The sequence below is a fragment of the Dryobates pubescens genome, chromosome 12 (assembly GCF_014839835.1).
Source record: "Dryobates pubescens isolate bDryPub1 chromosome 12, bDryPub1.pri, whole genome shotgun sequence".
Classification (NCBI taxonomy): domain Eukaryota; kingdom Metazoa; phylum Chordata; class Aves; order Piciformes; family Picidae; genus Dryobates; species Dryobates pubescens.
The window spans coordinates 23,476,719-23,496,782 of record NC_071623.1 but is presented as its reverse complement, the minus strand read 5'-3'; the positions used below and the strand labels follow the sequence as shown (position 1 = coordinate 23,496,782).

The 20,064-nt window shown below is 39.5% G+C and overlaps 1 protein-coding gene across 5 annotated transcripts in view; it reads right to left on the bottom strand.

The window, feature by feature from the left end:
- The window catches only part of GRIK1 (glutamate ionotropic receptor kainate type subunit 1), a 166,668-nt gene that overhangs the window by 34,480 nt on the left and 112,124 nt on the right, over positions 1-20,064 (bottom strand). For 3 of the 5 annotated variants that reach the window (XR_008462498.1, XM_054166089.1, XM_054166090.1), the window contains exons 5-9: positions 19,795-19,848; positions 17,928-18,101; positions 14,874-15,017; positions 886-993; positions 96-140 (exon numbers count right to left, since the gene is read on the bottom strand). Coding sequence is in view for 3 of the 5 variants with exons in the window: in XM_054166089.1 (XP_054022064.1) it covers positions 96-140; positions 886-993; positions 14,874-15,017; positions 17,928-18,101; positions 19,795-19,848 (525 nt within the window). In the remaining 2 variants the exon portion in view is untranslated. The remainder of the gene's footprint in view (positions 1-95; positions 141-885; positions 994-14,873; positions 15,018-17,927; positions 18,102-19,794; positions 19,849-20,064) is intronic. The other 2 variants (XR_008462499.1, XM_054166091.1) reach the window with 1 other exon arrangement.

The window sequence follows — 20,064 nt, the reverse complement described above, 5'->3', positions numbered from 1 at the left end:
TCTAAACTGCAATATGAGAGTCACTATCGAAACCTAAAGGATGAGTCTGAAGACCCAGCCCAAAGGTTTTTTGCATCACTTGTCTGTGTACAAACCTTTTTCCATACTTTATATAAATGATTAGAAACCTCGCCAGCAGCCTTGGTACAGAGAAAAATAAACAGAGTGCTTCATTAAAAATTAAGAGAACCAATCTGGAGAGCTGTGTGGGAGCAATTACGTTTGAAGTCTCGATTAACCCATCAGCAATTATCATTCAGAATCAAGCCAGCATATCCAGAGCCAGGGACAAAGATGTCTCCAGCTGACATGAGCTGGTGGTGTTACCTGTGGTAAGGTTTTTTGGACATCTAAGGCAGCCACTTCCCGGGTTTTAGTGAAGGGTGCCCTGTGATGCCCATCAGAAGCCCATGTTTGCTGACTGAGCATTCTAGGAAGGGAGAAAGAACTAACCTAATCTCAAAAACACCAAGGATTTTAAATTTCTCAGCTATGTTGTTACTACTCAAGCATTTTCTTACCTCTCTCCCTCATGTCACATTTGCTAAAGGCAGTACATATAAGTATAGGCTTTATCTACATACAAGAAATTCCCACACCAAGTTACAGATGCAAGACCTGAAGATAACGTGCAATTAAAATAATTATTTCCATTTAGATAATTATCATCAGTCCCAAATTCCTATCCCATACCTCAAAATGCAAGGTACACACTGTGAAATAATAAAACAACCTTAGTAGCTCTGTTTAAACTTTGACTTAAATAATCTTGACAATATTGGGTTTTTTACCCCAAGTACAGGAGATTCAGGCTGAAGAGAACGGACTTTCCTACACCCCTGTCAAATTAGCTTTTTGTCATTGTGTTGCAAAAGATCTGATTACCTTTTCTGTTCCTTCCTCCTTGAGGCTAATAATGTCCAAATCAAAATCCTTCCGTAAGCCATCTGTTTTGTTGAAGGTTATGCGTCCTGTCAGGCCATCCCACCGTGCCTGTGTGAACAGAAAAAATGCTCTTCCCTGTAATCATTAGTGGGAACTACTCTGAAGCCATAACAAATAATTGCGTTTTAAATTAACCATAGCATCAATACATCCCCAAGTAGTTTCTTTAAACATATGTGGCTTTGTTACTTCAATACAAAAGGCAGTTCTTTCACCTGTTTTTGTTATTCGTTTTCTCTCCGGTTTGCTTTGTGTTTTGCAATCAGGCACAAGCTAGTGACTGTTTATGTATATTCATTTGCACGTGTCTAGCACTGTAGAAAAAGATACACTGGGGGAAAAAATAATGTATTACACACACCCAAATTTTTGCACTGCATAAGAACTCACTAAGAAATCACAAATGAGTCTGTTTTGTCCAAGCATTGGGTCTGAACCTTAGTGTTTGACAGCCTAAATCTAACAGCTTCCCTATTGTGCCCCTCTTTACCCCAACCCAGAACCTTTTAAGGTCTCCATGATGAATGGGTAACAAAGGGCAATCAGTGCTGGAATCCCCAGAATGTCCTTAATGACACAGGGTATGATCCCACATTTCAGTTGTGCATTCCCTAGTCTTGTACAGTAGTGGGGGTTGGTCTCTTCTCCCGGGTGGCCAGCACCAGAACAAGAGGACACAGTCTCAAGCTGCACCAGGGGAGGTTTAGGCTGGATGTTAGGAAGAAGTTCTTCATAGAAAGAGTGATTGGCCATTGGAATGGGCTGCCCAGGGAGGTGGTGGAGTCACCATCACTGGAGGTGTTTAGGAAGAGACTGGATGGGGTGCTCGGTGCCATGGTTTAGTTGACTAGATAGTGTTGGATGATAGGTTGGACTCAATGATCTCAAAGGTATTTTCCAACCTGGTTAATTCTATTCTATTCTATTCTATTCTATTCTATTCTATTCTATTCTATTCTATTCTATTCTATTCTATTCTATTCTATGGCCCAGAAATCCAGCTTTTTCTAGGAAGATGCAAAGGAAAGAAGGACTTTTGTCTTTCTTGCTTCATTTCTTGGACAGTTTATGGTTAAATAATTGCCACCTGCATTGGACTACTAATGTCCTGGAATGTGCTGAGTGGTTTCACTAATCCCTACTCTGTCTCCCCAAGGAAGTAAATACAAGTTCAGAAGTAAGCAAATGAGATGCATCTGAAGTGCCACTGTCTGTGCTCACAGATGTTAACAGTATGATGATCACAGCTCTAAAAACATTCTTCAGGAAAAATTCATGTACATGCAAGTCATACAAACAGATTTGAAATACAGTATATGAGCTGCGTATGACTAGGTCTTGTCCTGGCGGTATTTTAGTGCTCTATCACAACAAAGTGAAATCACATTTATCCTTGGTTCAAACATTAATGTCAGGAGTAACTGAAAGTGCTGGACTTTGTACACCACTCTATACAGCTATCATGATTCCCTGTGCTGGGGAATACTTCTTCAGTATGGTAGGATAAATGTCCTTTTCCCACAATTTTAGTCTTCTGTACCTTATAAATTCCCCAGCAAACTCACTTTCTTTCAAATGAGATCTATCTGTCTCTCACACAGGCCCCATTTTTCCCCCAAAGCTGAAGCTTATCTACAAAGGCATGTATTTGATGGCTTTCAAACTGGAGATGATTTTTATTTTCTATTTTTGGAAGCTCCCACATTAGATTAAATTCTTGAAAGACACACGAAAAGCTGATGATAAATAGTGGCATAGTTCTTTTCACGTGTGTCAGCCACATAATTCTTAAATTACAAGCTTTTCTACTGTGCATTCCTATTTGCTTCATTTGATTTGTCGCAGATAAATGACCTAAGGAAAGCTGCATTAAAAATCAGCAGACTTAGAGAATATTAACTTCCCTTCCTGGTAAATCTAAACTCTAGCTCTGATTCTGCAGGATTTGAACTCAGATTCTGGGGTGTTATTGCTGCGTATTTCAGGCAAACCTGGTGCATCGATAATTTTGTGTCAATATAGCAGGATTTTGAAGCATGCTTAAATAAACTAAGACTGGAAAATCACAAATGTAAGTAACTTGCTAAGAGACTTTCCATCTTGGTGATGAAACATACGATCATAGGAAAATTTCCCCTATAAACACTTTAACACTTGTGGGGTTTTATGCTGATACAGTTAAGATAGCAGGAGGAGACATGTACGAATGCTTTTCATCTCTTCTCTAGCCTCTTCTTATTACTCTGACATGACTCCCAATACTTATTCACAAAGATGGAAAATTTTTTGAAATATGATCTTTAGAGATCAATTCCTCCTCAGAGGGCAATTTGCCTGTGTGAAATGCTCACATTTATTGATTACACATCAGATGCTCAGCTTCTCTGCTAACGTGATGTGATCTTGAATAAAGGAAACAAATATTGGTTTTGGAAATGGTACCAGGACCTTACAACTCCATTCTTGTAGAAGAAGATTTATATGTTCAAATGCTAGCTCACCTTTGAAAATAGGCATTGGTGCTTCTACTCCCACATAGGAAAAAAATGGAAGGAAAAGCTGCCTAAGTGTATGCTTAAATTTGAAGGTAGCAGAGAAGGGCATCTAGCCTTAGACCATCAAATGATGAGCCAAACAGGGCTTAAATTATAAACATGAATCAGGAAGTTTTTCAGTGGAGTTGAATGTAAAATGCTGAAAGAGTTTTTCATACCCTGATTGTGAGGCACCTGCTTCAAATACTAGTTGAATTCTAAATTTAATTTCTGACTTTATTTATTGTAAATAAAAATAAAACATTTGGGTTTGAGTCCAGTAAGCTAATTTTTATTTCTGACTTCGAGGTAATTATGGTGCCTCTGTATGCAGCATGTTTAGACAGACAGGTGATGTTTCTTTCCTGGTCATAAACAAAAAGGTTTCTTATGAAATGAAGGGACCCATAAGCTAGGAAGCTATGGTCAGTCCAAGGCCTTCTGAAGTCTACGGTGAATCTTTCAAGCTTTTAATGTGATTCAAGTCCTAATGCACAACTGCCTGCTGTGTGCAAAGACAGTGAAATATATCATTGCTCTGAAATCATAGCTGCATACCACTACTTTTAGAAGCCTGTCAGGCAAATCAAGATGGAAGTGCCCATTAGGCACCACGATCAGGCAAACAGAATAGGCGGCAGTTGCACAGTTCTCAAATGTAATTAACAAACAGAAGCGAAACAGAACTTTCTGAATAATCTGAAACCACAAGACTGTTTAACACAGCAAAAAGACTTCATGCTTTTATACACAAGATTTATAACAATTTTAAAGCTTCTAGTGACACTCATGTTAAATATTATAGGATATAATAAAAGTTGAACCAGAACCTAATCATGTAATTTATCAAAAGAAATTGCTTTTTTTGCACTCTGTCCTTGCTTTCATATTAAAGGAACCGAGGGCACTCTTAGGAAGAGATTGTAATTTTTGTTTGCACACTCTTAAGTAGAGCTTGCAGCTTAATTAAAAAACGTGATTTTCAGTGACATCTGTTTGTAATATCCCTTGTTTGTTTTGGATCTCATTTATGCAGGCTGCCTCTGACAACAGAACCATGAGGAACTGCTGTTCTTCAGGGAGTTTGGTTTGTATCAGTAGGGCAATGCAGTGTTCATTTGAGGTTCAAAATAACATCTCACATTCTTCAGTCCTGTATTTTATCAGATAATTATAATTCCTGTTTCTAAGTCGTAAACACTTGAATACTTTCCTCTGTTTATGAAATAAAATGGGAAATTAACCTAATATGCTGGTCTCAACACGAAGCTGAGATGTAAACCTTACAAGCAGCTACTTAGACCCTTTTTTACTAAACATTGAAAAGGTACTAGACAGAATACATTACAGGTAAGTCTTCAGTCATCTCTGAAGGCTACTATGTACCAAAAGTACTCAAACCAAGCTAATTAAAACTATTTTTACTACTTAAAAAAAAATATTGTGAGTAAACCACAAACTGAAATCTGGAATTAAATATTTTAGTTACAATATTGGTTTCCACATAAGTATATAGATGGAAAATTATAACTGGAAAATGAAGCTGACTCAACTTCTAAGAGCAAATACTCCAGAAGCTTCCTATCAATTCACACCACCATCATAGGGTCCTTAGATCAATTTCCACTTCATCATCTTGAATCAATTACTGTAACAATCTTAGTTTCACCCAAAGCCAATCAACAGTTGAATCACAGGATCAATTAGTTCAGCTCCTACCAGACACATTAAAGTAATACAATAGGCACATTTCATATTATTTTTCTTTTGTCTCTACCAGAATTCAGTTACATTTCCAGATTTGTATTAACAGGATGTATGTAGATCAAGAAATCATAATGCACAGCACATATAATGTATTGATTGGATCAATATTCAGCTTTCTGGTATGGCCTCAATAGGGTACAGCTACTTTTGTAGATACTGAAATGAGCAATTTGAAATTAAAAGAGTCTGGTGCTGGAGAGAGACTTGATATCATAATTTCCTTTAGCTACCATCTCACTATAACATCTTCAGTTAAACGTTAACAACCTAGAGTCAATAACAGCAAACTTTAGCTCCTTGACAAAATTAGGTATCTGAAAAATGTATAAAACATAGACTTGACTAAACCTTCTCTGGCCACATGCTCAGAATGCTACAGATTACTTCTCTACAACAAAATCTTCCAACACTATAAATAACAATACCACTATATACTAATGAAAATTATAATGATCAAGAAGAAGTTTACTGTAATTTTTCTTTGGTTTTCTTTCCCTTTGGAAGAGAAAGCTTCTACTTTATTAGACTTGCAGAGGCAGTTGATAGATTTAAGTGATAATGATACTGCCTCTAGTTACAGAGGAACTCATAATGTGCTCTGAACCTCACATGAACTTACTGGCTCTTGCAATTAATCCTCTTATTAAAAGAGATCCTCAAGGATTATGGAATAAAATGAGTTAAAGTATGACTTTTCCATTATCCAGATCCAAATGTCGCATGACAGATGTAATAAAAATAAATTCAGCTTTCAGTATTCACCATTACAAGGTTTTATCTACCCCACTGAAAATCATGATACTTCATAGTCACTTTACTCAGAAGAGCTCCAGGCCTGCGACAGTCCTGGGCTTTTACTAAGCAGCACTGAAATGGAAGAGAGTAATGTGGGAGGGTCTTGTTCTTAGGAAGGGATTTAGACAACTGCTGTAAGAGTGAGCACATGCCTGCCTTGAAATAAGAGAGAGAGATGGTGGGTAAAGAGAGAAGGGGAATTTCATAGACTGTTCTGTGAGCAGCTCAAAGCTATTAATTTCTAGAGCAGAGTGGTTGAGATTAATGATATTCAGGGGTAGTCATATGAAAGGTTCTTGGTGTGACAATTTTGACAAATGAGCCCTGAATACTTAAGGATGATGAGTTTGGTGGATTCACTTCAGAGCATATGTTTGAAAAACCTTTGAGCTCCTTTAAAGTTGACACCTACCAGATTGCTTTATATCAATATCAGAGATGAGAGTAGGTGTTAAGAATCAAAAGGGAAGGTCAATTATTCTTCCTAGCAAGAGCAGAGTCTATCCTACCGCTTACAAACATGACTGTCCCTGAAGCTTCTGAGTGGGATTGCTGTTAACTATGAACTTGGAAACTGTAACTTTACTGTGTTAAGGGGACTGAAATTCCATTTAATAGATAATGCTTGTATACCCAAGACAGTAAGTAAAGAAATTCTCTTCCACACAGCTAACAGATTAAATACACTAACTAGACAAAAGCCATAACCCATCTTTCACAGAGGAGAATCAAATTATTTCCAGCTGCATGACATCTTTACCTAGATTTTAGGTTCTGTTGTTTTTGATTTAGAGTGATGTGTTAGGTACTAGCATAGATGGTGAAGAGCCTGATCACGTCAGCATGTTGAAAGTGCCTATCAAGCAGTGACGAGTTTTGTCTTATCAGGTAACTGCAGCACAGCTTTTGGACCTGTCCTGAAGTGATTTAAACATGGCTGCACAGAGTCCATGGCAGAATCAGGAGCCAAAGCCAAAACTCTGACATGCCCCACCCCCTACCCCATCATTTTGAGTGGGAAATGTCCTCCCAAACTGGGCTGTTGTTCTATTAAAGTGACATCAGCCCACTGAACACCAAGGATGACAAGGATCCTGTGGGGACTTTGTGTGGTGTAAAACATTATGTCATTTCTATTTGAGATAATGGGACCCAAGAGCTAGCAAGTCTGTGAATGAGTGAGTAGGAGGTGGTTGAAGAACAGATTGTTTCAAAAAAATTACACTGCTCCAAAACCTAAATCATCTGCATTTAGCAGTTATTTTATAAACTCATTGGAGCAAAGACTGTACACAGTGAATAGCTGAATAGTGATGTGACTAGGACTCACGGGAGCTTTTCCTGTACAATCAAGTATCACCCAGTTTACACAATGTACTGTACTTAAATAGAAATATCAGTGTGGGGTAAATGATGAGCATGTTGAGTAGGCCATGACATATTAAATACATTCTGGAAAACGGTTTCATGTAGCAAATACCAAAACACTCTCCATACATTCAGAGAAAATCACTTTATAGTAATTCTTTCTCATTTTAGGAGTCAGAAGAGACCCTGAAATATCATCTAGTCCAAGCCCCTGCCAGAGCAGGATCGCCTATGCCGGATCACACAAGAATGCATCCAGGGCATTTTTTAATATCTCCAGAGAAGGAGACTCCACAACCTCTCTGGGCAGCCTGTTCCAGTGTTCTGTCACCCTCATGGTGAAAAAGTTTTTCCTTATGTTTACATGGAACCTCCTATGCTCCAGCTTGCACCCATTACCCCTTGTCCTATCATTGGACATCAATGAGAAGAGTTTGGGTCCCTCCTCCTGGCACTCTCCCTTTACCTATTAATAAACACTAAAGAGATCACAGCTCAGTCTCCTCCAAGCTAAAGAGACCCAGCTACCCCAGCCTTTCCTCAGAAGGGAGATAATCCACTCTGGTTTTCTTTCAGTTAACTAAATATTGCAGTATCACAGCCTAGAGAATAACTGCAGTCAGTATCTATAGATGCTCTGAATGAATCACCACTAAAACGCAATGACAAGATGCAGCAGAAGAGACGGTGTTTTATGTTGTGGAGCTGAAATATTGTCACCTTTCCCCAGTTAAGTGCACAGACATTTCTATGTGGCAGTAGGACTGGGTGACTAACGCACAGATCCTTCCTCAGCCAATTGGAGGCATGGTGAATTTTTGGGTCTTCCAACATCCAGAGTCTTGCACTGCTACAGTGTTTCCTTCATTCCACACCGCAAATTTTTAGCCTCATGAAAATACTCTTACATGTTGACCTTGGTAGTAACAAAAGACCATGAAAGAAAGAAACAAACAAAATGTTCTGTTCAGTTACAAGACTATTTGTGCTTGTTTGTTTAGAGATGAGGCCAATTTTAACAAAACCAATAATAATTAATATCTCTCCAGACAGATTGCTTTCCCGTCTGTCTTATTTTAAAGTCATACTTTTCCTGTAATGAAAAGACTTCTGTTCCTTCTTCCAATAATGTTCTGTGTTTGTTTTAGATTTAGTTAGTTATTATCAAGAATCCCCTGAAAATTACAACCTGTAATCTCAGGATGATACCAGTTAACCAAGACTTTGCACACTCCTGTCCCTTTTTCAAAATGTTAGTCAGCTCATCAAATTTGGACAAAGTCAGTCTGGATGTGGTCATGTCATTGTCAACTCCTCGATTCTCTCTCCTGTTCCCCACACCAGAGCTTCACAGGAAATCCAAGAGTCCTGAAGATGGTTGCTTGCTTCCTCCATGCCAAGAGAGGAACAAACTGTCAGGATCTCATCTACACTGATGAATCAGAATGAGAGTAGGTACTTGCCATCCACCTAAAGTGATGAGTCCAACAGTTCAGTGATGGAAGCCCCCAATATCTGAGAGCTGCAAAACAGCACTAAAAATGTAGGAAAAACAGATAAATCTACTCCTTACTTTCTACCCCTGACTTCCAGGTCGGGAATAAGCATATACATAGCAGATACCTCAGGACAGACAGGAGTCTCTAAATAATTTCTGCACTCTCAGCACAGATGAAGTAGACACGCAGATGGTTTTGGAGGCAAGTATGGGCTAGCAAGTGAGGAACACATCGAATCATCTTCACTCAGAGGAATCATTACAAATAAGTTGAGTCAGTTCTGGGCCCCTCAGTTTAGGAAGGATGTTGACTTGCTGGAGCATGTCCAGAGAAGGGCAACAAGGTTGGTGAGGGGCTTGGAGCACAAGCCCTATGAGGAGAGACTGAGGGAGCTGGGGTTGCTTAGCCTGGAGAGGAGGAGACTCAGGGGTGACCTTACTGCTCTCTACAACTACCTGAAGGGAGGTTGTAGTGAGGCAGAGGTTGGTCTCTTCTCCCAGGCAACCAGTACCAGAACAAGAGGACATAGTCTCAGGCTGTGTCAGGGGAGGTTTAGGCTGGAGGTTAGGAGGAAGTTTTACACAGAGAGAGTGATTGCCCACTGGAATGGGCTGCCTGAGGAGGTGGTGATGTCGCCGTCGCTGGGGGTGTTCAGGGCGAGGCTTGACAGGATGCTTGGTTGTATGGTTTAGTTGATTGGGTAGTGTTGAATGATAGGTTGGACATGATGATCTCGAAGGTCTCTTCCAACCTGGTCTATTCTATTCTATTCTATTCTATTCTATTCTATTCTATTCTATTCTATTCTATTCTATTCTATTCTATTCTATTCTATTCTACTCTATTCAGAGGCCTGAAAGATATACAGTTGCAGTCCCTATATGACCAAGACTGCCCATCTTGTTGCTTTCTATGGTCATTAGTCTATGTGAAGAAGTGGTTCATCTCAGAGGACAGTCAAGAGGTTTTTTCCTGCAGTGCAGGTCTTCCCAGCATTTTCTGTGGTGACTGGAAATTGAAATGCTTCACTGTTTCTCGTTCTTTCTAATTATGCTGATGGAGAAGCCTCTTTCTCTACTGTCATTTGCTTAAATGCCTTGAGATTGTGTCTCGGGTTTAAGGAGCAAGACAGAGCTCTTTAACCGTTTCAAAGGAGTTAAAGAAAACACTCCACACAGGATTGGTTAGAATGGAAAGTTTAAATGGAAATGCTATTCATAACTGCATACTACAGTGCAAAGCATATAAAATACACAAAATCCATAGTACAGCTCAGTCATTGTTCTCCAAAAAATCTCCTTAGGCCAAAGCTTTCCACCATCTTCCTCCAAACCAGGTCAAAACTTCAGACCTCAAATGCCCCTCCATACCTCCCTGGCCCCCCACACCAAGCCAGACTTGGCAGATTAGCTAAGGCTAAGCCAGGCCTCAAACCTGCTGCACAAAAAGATTGCCTCCTGAACATGTTCCCCAGAGCAGAGAGGGAGCAAAAAAAGGGAAGAAACTGACTCTGCAGCCAGTTTATATAGACACTGCAGAATTATGGGATGTGATAACAAGTTACAATTTCCTGGGGTCCATCTAGTCCCTCCGGAGGACCTTAAGGAACTCTATGCTTCTTAAGGGTGTCAAGCCTCAGACCATAACAGTTTGGAAGAAAAACTTCAAGGAATTATGTTCCTCAGTATATAGGATAAAAGTTTGTTTGTTTTTTTCCCCCCTTTTCTTTTTGTAAAGAAGAAACATGACATAAAAGCATCAATAGCAAATTTAACCAGAACAGAGCACCATACTCTGAATTACCATCACGGTTTCAAGTACTCTTCCTGTATACAAATAAGCTAAATTATTTTATAATTTAAAATCTTTAGCAATGAAAAATTATGTGAGTATTTAAGCAGACTACTTCATTTTACCATGCTCTTTAATATCTTTATTGATGATCTGGATGAGGGCATTGAGTCCATCATCAGTAAATTTGCAGATGACACCAAGCTGAGTGCAGGTGTTGGTCTGTTAGAGGGTAGGAGAGCTCTTCAGAGGGACTGGGCAGATGGGCAGAGTCCAAAGGCATGAGATTTAACACATCCAAGTGCCAGGTTCTGCACATTGGCCACAAGAGCCCCATGCAATGCTACAGGCTGGGGTCAGAGTGGCTGGAGAGTGGCCAGGCAGAAAGGGACCTGGGGATACTAGTTGACAGTAGGCTGAAAATGAGCCAGCAGTGTGCCCAGGCAGCCAAGAAGGCCAATGGCATCCTGGCCTGTATCAGGAACAGTATGGCCAGCAGGAGCGGGGAGGTCATTCTGCCCCTGTACACTGCACTGGTTAGGCCACACCTTGAGTCCTGTGTCCAATTTAAGAAGGACATTGAGACTCTTGAACATGTCCAGAACAAGCCCTATGAGGAGAGGCTGAGGGAGCTGGGATTGTTTAGCCTGGATAAGAGAAGGCTCAGGGGTGACCTCATTGCCCTCTACTACTACCTGTAGGGTGGCTGTAGCCAGGAAGGGGTTGGTCTCTTCTCCCAGGCAACCAGCACCAGAACAAAAGGACACAGTCTCAAGCTGCACCAGGGGAAGTTTAGGCTCGAGGTGAGGAGAAAGTTCTTCACTGAGAGAGTCATTAGTCATTGGAATGGGCTGCCCAGGGAGGTGGTGGAGTCACCATCCCTCGGGGTCTTCAAGAGGATATTGGACATGACGCTTGGTGCCATGGTCTAGTCATGAGGTCTGTGGTGACAGGTTGGACTCAATGATCCTCGAGGTCTCTTCCAACCTTGGCAATACTGTGATACTGTGACCAGGGAATTGATTATTCAGTTATAAACACCTGTTTCAAATGTGCACCCATTTTCTTTTTAGGAAATTGGAATCATCCTTTCTCTCTCTATTCCCTCTCTGAAGAGATAAAACAGCATCCTTTTTCTTTCTGGGCGTGGGTAAGATGTACTCCCTGCAAATGTTTCCATAAGGACTTAAAGATTAAAATATCATTTAGATATGAATGACATTAGGTCATTGAGAGACAAAAGCTTCTGACAAGGATTTACTTTTCATTAAAAAGATCTTAATGAACTGTTGTAGAACAGCCTTGATCTCAGACAGTGCATTTTATGTAATATCCTCCTTTGCAGAAATTAGCGATGCCCTCCCTGACCTCCAAGCTGTCTTCAGGACTGGGACCTTTCTCTATAAATTTCCAAGTGCTCCTACAATCAGCATTAGCTCATGAAATCTCTAGAGTGTAGAAGATTACTCTTTGCTGTGACTGCAACTGATTATTATGTAGCCTTGGACATTTTTTGCTAGTCTTTTTCTCTTAGAGTTTTGGTGGCATTACAAGTCTTGGTCACTAAGGAAAAGAGTGGATCTGTTACTGTTGTTACCTGATTCACTTACCTGAATTTCTAAGGTCAAGAGAAGAGTATTCTCACATTAAACTAGCTATCTCAGAAATGGACTTCAATGCATATGCACTCAGATCAGCATGAATCAAAACAAAGTGTTTTGCCTTAGGATGTTGCTTTCAGGAAGAAGCTAATTCATGTGTACCTAAGGATCAGATATGTCTTGAAACTTGACTTCCCAGCAGGATGTTCACAGGCTGAATAAAATTAATTTGATATATGCTGAGAGTCAATAGAGAAACAGCCTATGAGCAGCTATGCAAGTAAGAGACTATTACCATCAACCTGGTATTTTATAGAATTAGCCCACAGAAAATGAGATGAATGCAGTTCTTATCACCACTAAAATGAAATGCAAAACCCACCATGGAGACATTAAAGTACTTGCTAAGCTCTGACACCTGCAGAATTCATTGCAGAAAACCTTTTTGTCTGAAAGGCTGCAGAATATTTGTCTTCAGACCAGACTTTAAAATGCCTTCACAGATCATCAGTAGCATATCACAAAATAGCAAAATTGAATTGTATTTATGTGGGCCCAAACTATCATTCTGCTTGTCTTTTCTTCTCCATGTCTATTCACTTGATTACTAATTATAAAGTTATTTATCCTAGTTGAGCAAACCAGATCCTAACATTGATTTGGTTCAAACAGAGAGGTCCAAAAGTATTTGGTATATAGCTTCCAATACCTGTTATAGCCTTTATGGGAAATGCAGCACTGTCTTATTAAATCTTATACTCTGCTTTTAACTATCATTGGGTTTGTTTTGGCTACAACAGAAATGGGAAGATAAGATTCTAGGAGTATTTAAACAAATGTTTCACTGACCATGAAAGATACTATCTGCAAAATGATCAGTAATTAGCTCACATACCTCACTCCATGAAAAAGAAGATAGATCCACATGATAAATTGGAACTGTATAACTGTTTGAGCTTTGAATTGTATCTGCTGAGGTATGTCTGGTGCTCTAGCTCAAAGTACTTCTTCTGGCTTAGGGTTCAGGACCCTTATGCTGTATACTTAGCAAAACCCAAAATAAGTAGGTGGTCACTGTAGAATTATGCAGATATATTCCCTCATAAAAAGTCTTTTGTTAGCTTTCAATTTCATTGTAATAATTTTTGAATATGCACCAGAAACTGCATGAGTAGCAACATTACTTCGTTTAGTTTTAGGTTGACAAGTAGAAGAACAAAGGTTCCCACTCAGATCGAACCAGAAGGGAGGGAGTGAGAAGTTCATCCTTATTTCACATGCTTCTGAGACAATTCTCCCCTGTCATCTACTGTTTCTGCTACAATCTTCCCACTTCCTTCCCAGAGGGTGAGTTGGATGCTGCATGGCTGATGTCAGTGTGAAATAATTCCCAGTGCCAATTCCCTGATCTCTAGGTGTTCCTATGATGGTGTTGAAGTAAGGAAGGTATCTCAAAGCTTTCTTATAATTCTTTAGTCAGAACCATGCATACTGGGGTAACTCTTGTCTTTTCTTTGTACTTTCAAAGAGAGAAGCTTACAAGGAAAACTTAAAATTCATAAAGCACTCTATGTGGAGGGTACTGTTTCAGTCATTTTCAAGGCTTTCTGTGGAGGTGAATCACCATGTTGTATATTGCCTATGGCAATTCTAAAAAAAAATTGCCTGGGACTGGAGAGGGTGATGACAGCTCTTCCACACATTCTGTAATCACCACATGTCTTGTCTTTCAGTTTGCTCCTACTATATTTCAGGATTCAGGTGTATGTCACAATGCGCTGCAACCACTTACCTTATACTTCAGCCTACAGGGTCCTTTTCCACCTACCCAAGTGCTAATGAATGTGGCTTTGATAGGAATCACATTATCATGGACAAGAACTGGGGGAAAAGATGAAATATACATTGGAAACTCCACATAATAGTCAATTTTTCATTTCCACATGATTCCCTACAGGAAAAGTATTGAAATTCTTAAAACCTGAACTTTTGGAAGACTGAAGGCATTTCAGATAAAATGTGTATTAGAAAATCTGTGGATCAGGCTGGCTCAGTGATGTATTCTTATGAGATAGTGCATGACTTCATGAAGCAATTTACTTCTTTATAAATACTGGCTGAAACATTTTCTGGATAATGATCAATGCTCAAACAATCTGTGAAACAGTTGGAATTAAGTGGAGAAACAAAGACAGAGCTACAAATGCTTTTCTTTCAATTTCTAGAATGGCTGCTTTCAGTTATCACATCTCTTTAGAAATTATAGGCACACATAATAACATAGTAACATAACCATAACATTAACTGAGCAAAAAATATGGACAGCCTCATGTGGTGTTAGTCTGAGATTTTATCACATCTACAGTCTCTGCCAAAATGCAGGACACAGCCCTGTATCTGTAAATCAACATTTCTCTGTTAGGAAATTGAGGAAGCATTGGGTAGCTGAGCACCAGACAGCAGAGCACAGCATATGACAAAAAGCAAAGAGCGATAACACAAGCCAATGTGGTAAAGAAAAAAAAAGTAAAAGGAAGGGCTATGATGACCATAAGCAGATGGTTTACACTTGCCTCTTTTATCAGATTCATGAATCTGGGTCCAAAACGCCACGGCTTGTGTCTGTGGCACTGCAGGGAGCTGACAGTCATTTGGGAGGCACGCTGAGAGGCCACTGCTACCATGTAAACAGCATCATACATCAGAGCTGCTTCAGTCTGCATGAAAAAACAGAAAGGCTTTCTTCAGTGTACAACTTTATGCCCTGTATCTGTTTTTCTTTACCAAGAACCATTTCCTTGAACTCCTGTTAAGGAAAAGGCCACTACTCAGATCTCCATGGAAACCTGAGGTGCAGAAAAAATCCTTTTTCCCCCCCAGTTTATATTAATTTCAGAGTACTTGCAGGGGACCATTGGGTAGAAAACCACAATGGGTAGCTACAGAAAGAGAGAGGTAAGTAAATCCAGTGCAGGAAGCACATTAACTCCATGGCATAGAGAGAAGTTGATACAGCAGCCAAAGTCTCATCCTTCAGGTATCCCTTAGGGCCAAACACATTTCAGTATCCTGTCTTCTGTGGCTTTCTCATGGGATTTGCCAAAGACTCTCAGCTCTTCAAGGTGTGTCATTCAAAAGCACCATTCAGGTGCCCAAGCCAGTGTCTGCCCAGAATGGCATAGTGGATGGCTGCTTGTGTGGAGTCATACTAGCTCCCCATTGCTGCTCTTTTCAGAGGCAAGACCTGCTCTCCAGGAAAATCAATCCCATGGGGCACCTGGTGGATATCCCACCAAACCAGGTATCTTCTGCCTCTAAGTGTCTACGTCCCTCAAGGATCTTGCCTTTTGGCATAAATATGTGACATATGAAAAACACTCCCAGTAAGCCACAAACTGAGATCACACACCTGATCACCCTTTATCATTGGAAAGTTTTAGGAAAGTCTTTCCTTCACCTTCATTCTTCTTTGGTGTTCTCACATGTGAAGTGGGAAGAGTCACTTAAAAACAGGGTGCTGTAAAAATGAAGTTCTTACCTTTCTTCTAAACTTACTGAATTATTAAGAAAGAGGTTTTTATAAAAAAGTACTAACTCTGCAGATGAGAAACTGGACTCATCTATGTGAACTGCAAAATTAATCCACTTTTTATTCCTTTCCCATGCAATTCCTTTGGGAAAAGAATAGATTTGATTCTTTCTCTGTTTTATTTACCTATGTAAATTACAGCAGCATCAGCCTTATCAGCATTGGAGGCTTTTGCTGGCAATCAAATGTCATCTGAATTTATCAACTAACCCTAATATACCATAGTTAAGGAATCACTCCTGAGACATCAGTCAGGATCTTCCCCAAACAATGCCCCCACAATCAGAGCAAACTGAAAACATTATAAATGGTGAGGCAAGCAGAAGGAAACAGCAACAGATGTTGTCAGTGTCGAGTAACTTAAACCAGATACTCATTCCAAGCAGACCCAGAAGCTAAAGGTCTGATCCAAAATGCCTCAAAATCAATGGGAACATTTCCATCAATGTCAGTGGACTTCAGATCAGTTTTTACATTAGTCTGAGGACATGTGTACTCAGGATTGAATGTTACTTGAGCACCACAGTCTCAGTCTGCCTGTGCACCAGACAGGATACCTACCTACCTCAGACCATTGATGCTTTTACTTGAAAAAAATGGTGTATCTCACAGCATTTGTACACTGTCAGCTTTGCCAGACTTGGCTGTTTCAGTCTTGTGCTCATTTTTTTAATTTTCACATTGTACTTAAATTATTGCAAAGGAACCCAAAGATCTGGTTAAAACAATTATGCCTCTGTGTGCAATTTGGGCATAAAGTGGGACATGAGCTCCAAACTATCCTGGTCATGCCCTGATGGCTTCCCACAAGCTGACATCAGGGCAAAAAATACAGTGTGAACCAGAAGGGAGAAATCCTGAGTTAACAATAGGACATGTAATCTTGATCTCCTCAAACTATGCAGCTTCTCATAGTCTTACTGCCAAATGAAATATAGCAGTATTGCAACTCTCCATCAAACTGAATAAGTAGAACTGGCTCTAAATATTTAAATGATCATAACCAAGTAGGAAGATGCTTTCTTTGGTGCTCATGCTGTTTCAGAGCATCAAGGGTACTAAATGATTACAGAGATGTGGAGAAGGAGAAGATAAAACTCTAGCAAGAACTTTGTTTTTCTTAGTTTTTACAGTTAGGTGAATACATGTGACTACCTACCTGTGAACACAAGACCCTTGCAGGTCTCGTGCATTCACATCAGAAGTTTCTCCCCTGCCTTTGTGTGAGCGAGCACGACGGTGCTGTCCAAATAAGCAATGTGTTTTGGAAATGCTAGAGACAGCACACGTAATGCATTTCTCTTCAAGACATTAGGTTGTTTCAAATTTTTCCCTGCAATCATCTGCAATGAAGTCTATCCCATATCACTTAGAACTCTACTCAGTACATCAGATACATTATCTTATATTGCAAAAAGATGGCAACCCTTCACTCTGAGAAACTGAGCAGAGTCACACTGTCCATGCAATTGTTCCTATCCTTTACTTCTTGGGGGAGTGCTAGGGAGGAAATCCTAATTTCCTGGCTTGATGATACCTTTCATTTATCTTTAAATTATATCTTAAAAGCCAGGGATGCTGTAGATGATGGAAATGAAGAGAAAGGGCACTTTTCCAATTTAAAAATGCTATTACCTGCCCACATGCACAATATCTTTCCCTGCAGGTTATAAATTGCATACTTGCTCTGAAAGTTTTTATTTCCTGTTATGTTCTTCACTCCATGTAGAATATTATTAGAGAAGTGACAATAATAAGATGAATGATGTTAGCTGGACAGCACTATGGCAAAGAATTGTCACTCATCTCTAGAGCTGCCCAGGAATGGTTTGCCACACAGATGAGTACAAATATTGGTTCTCAGGGCAAATACACCTCTGTGTAAAAGCAGGTAAAAGGAAGTCTGGTTTACAGAGGTTGCTTCAGCATTTGCATAGTGAAACAAAGCCGTAATGGAATCAGTTCACACCTGCACAAACGGCCTTGTGAAGTGCACAGTAGACACCCCTGTATCACCCTTGTAACCCCACTCACTTACTGTCATCATGCCATCGAGGAGGCCAGTCTCTGGTTTTGGTGGTGCCTGCAGACGCTCCATTGACCATTTCTCAATGACCGATGAAACTTGAGGGTTTTCGATGTTGAGCAGGCGGAACCCTGTCATATTTACTCCGCTGTATCTGTAGGGTTCCAGGTCTAATGCAAATAGATCCTAAATCACCATGAAAGAAAGCAAACAAACCCACATTTAGTATTTTTAAAGTGAAATGTTTAGAAGGTACAATTAGGCCAAAGTTGTATTTAATTTTCAATCCCAATCTCAAACGTTGGGTTTTTCCCTGTGAACGCTCTGCTTTGCCCTCAAAGCCTAGTTGTGACTGCTTCAGTTATAAGTCTTAATAACACAAAGCTGTGTGAAATTTATGACAAACCACATATCTGCTTTTTGGAACATAAAAATCAGTTTCCCACAACACCACTATTTTGCAACCAATGTGCACAGCAGTGTCTAATTTTAATTTATAGCAGTCCTCTAAAAGTTTTACAGCTCTGATAAGCCAACATGAGGAATTAGCTGGCCAATGTCAAGCTTATTTCTCACCTCAAAGATGGAAAATTCCAAGAGATGTCAAGAGCAACACACTTTTACTACTCACAAATCCCATTTTTCTCCTTCAGGTGACTTGCTACCAGGAAGTGTAATGGACTTGTCAAGCTAGTGCACAGTAAGTCCATGCACTTCAGCACTCAGTGTTTACAGGGTAGGAAAATACTGGGTATTCTAAGTGATATAATTGTGTGGCACACTCCAGAGCTGTATTTATCGGGCAGTGGAAATAAGATGACTGCTTCTCATAGCCTGAAGGCTGTTTTTTAAACCAACTTTTTGCTGATCACAGCAGGCTCATAAGATGACAAATGGATAGGTTATGGTTTAATGCCACAGTAACCGTCAAAATAGCAATATTTACAATAACACAATGCCAAGATAGCACCAGCATTGCTTACTACTTTTTCTAGTATGTGCTCTACAATATCTCATGCATATTCGTGATGCTGTTTACCATTTTATGTTAGATTGTTTATTGCACTGTTTCTTATATAAAACAGTAAGTCACACAGTTATACCTAAATCCTAACTGTAAATTTCACAGTAAATCCTAAATTAGGATTTTTTTTCTTTTTGTCATCTTTTCTTGAGGTTAAAATAACCTCAGAGAGCTATTTCAAGCTACAACTTCAAGCTCCAAACAGCTAGAGAGTCTTTTTAGACTAACAAATTGACTATTGGATTCAAAATTATATTTCACTTTCACATAATATTTTATATGGGAATGGAAATAAAGAATAAGATGAGGCATGTGATACAATCCATCCCTCTGGGACTTCCTAGCAGTATTGGTGCTTCCCTGTCTTTCTAGTCTATAATACAAATGGACCTTAACCATGGATTGGGTTACATTTGAATATAGCACTTCAGTTAAAATGTAGGGGAAAAATGTACTGTACTATAAAATTTCCCAACTGATTTTATGTGATTTCATGTTTTAATAAGTAAATGAAACATTTTAGTGATGAATGTGCATGGCCTGATGTGCTTAATCTTTGCTCCATTGCAAAGCATTATTCTGTTTCACTTTGATCCACCTGTATCAATGGTTCCTCCCTAAACACAATAGTGCAGCAAATTACCATTTTATTGTAGTGTTAGCCAGACCCACAGATACTGAAAAACAGATTCCACACCAAATTGTGAATCCTGACATTACTAAAGAATGTTAGTACTCATTCCTCAGGGTTTTCCCTGAAAAATGGCTACAACCATCTCCTAGAAAAAGTGGAAATTTTCACTTGTCTCTTCCACAACAATGAATATTCACTCCCAGATCCTTAAAGTTCCTTACCAATGTTGTAAAAAAGTAGTGGTAGTATTCAGTCATCATTCCCATGGAAAGTATCTGTTGAAAGAGATTGAAAAGTGAATGTACTTTGTGTACTTGCAGTACACCTTAGTGTCCTTTGAAAAGTGTGGGTTAATCTGGAACAATACATCACAGATCATGAAAACTTGATTACAATAACCCAAACATTTTTTTCTTCAGGAGCAAAACAATATCCAATTGTACTTAAATTATGTTTTTAAATCCCCCCTGCTCCAGAAGAGAGTAAAAAAT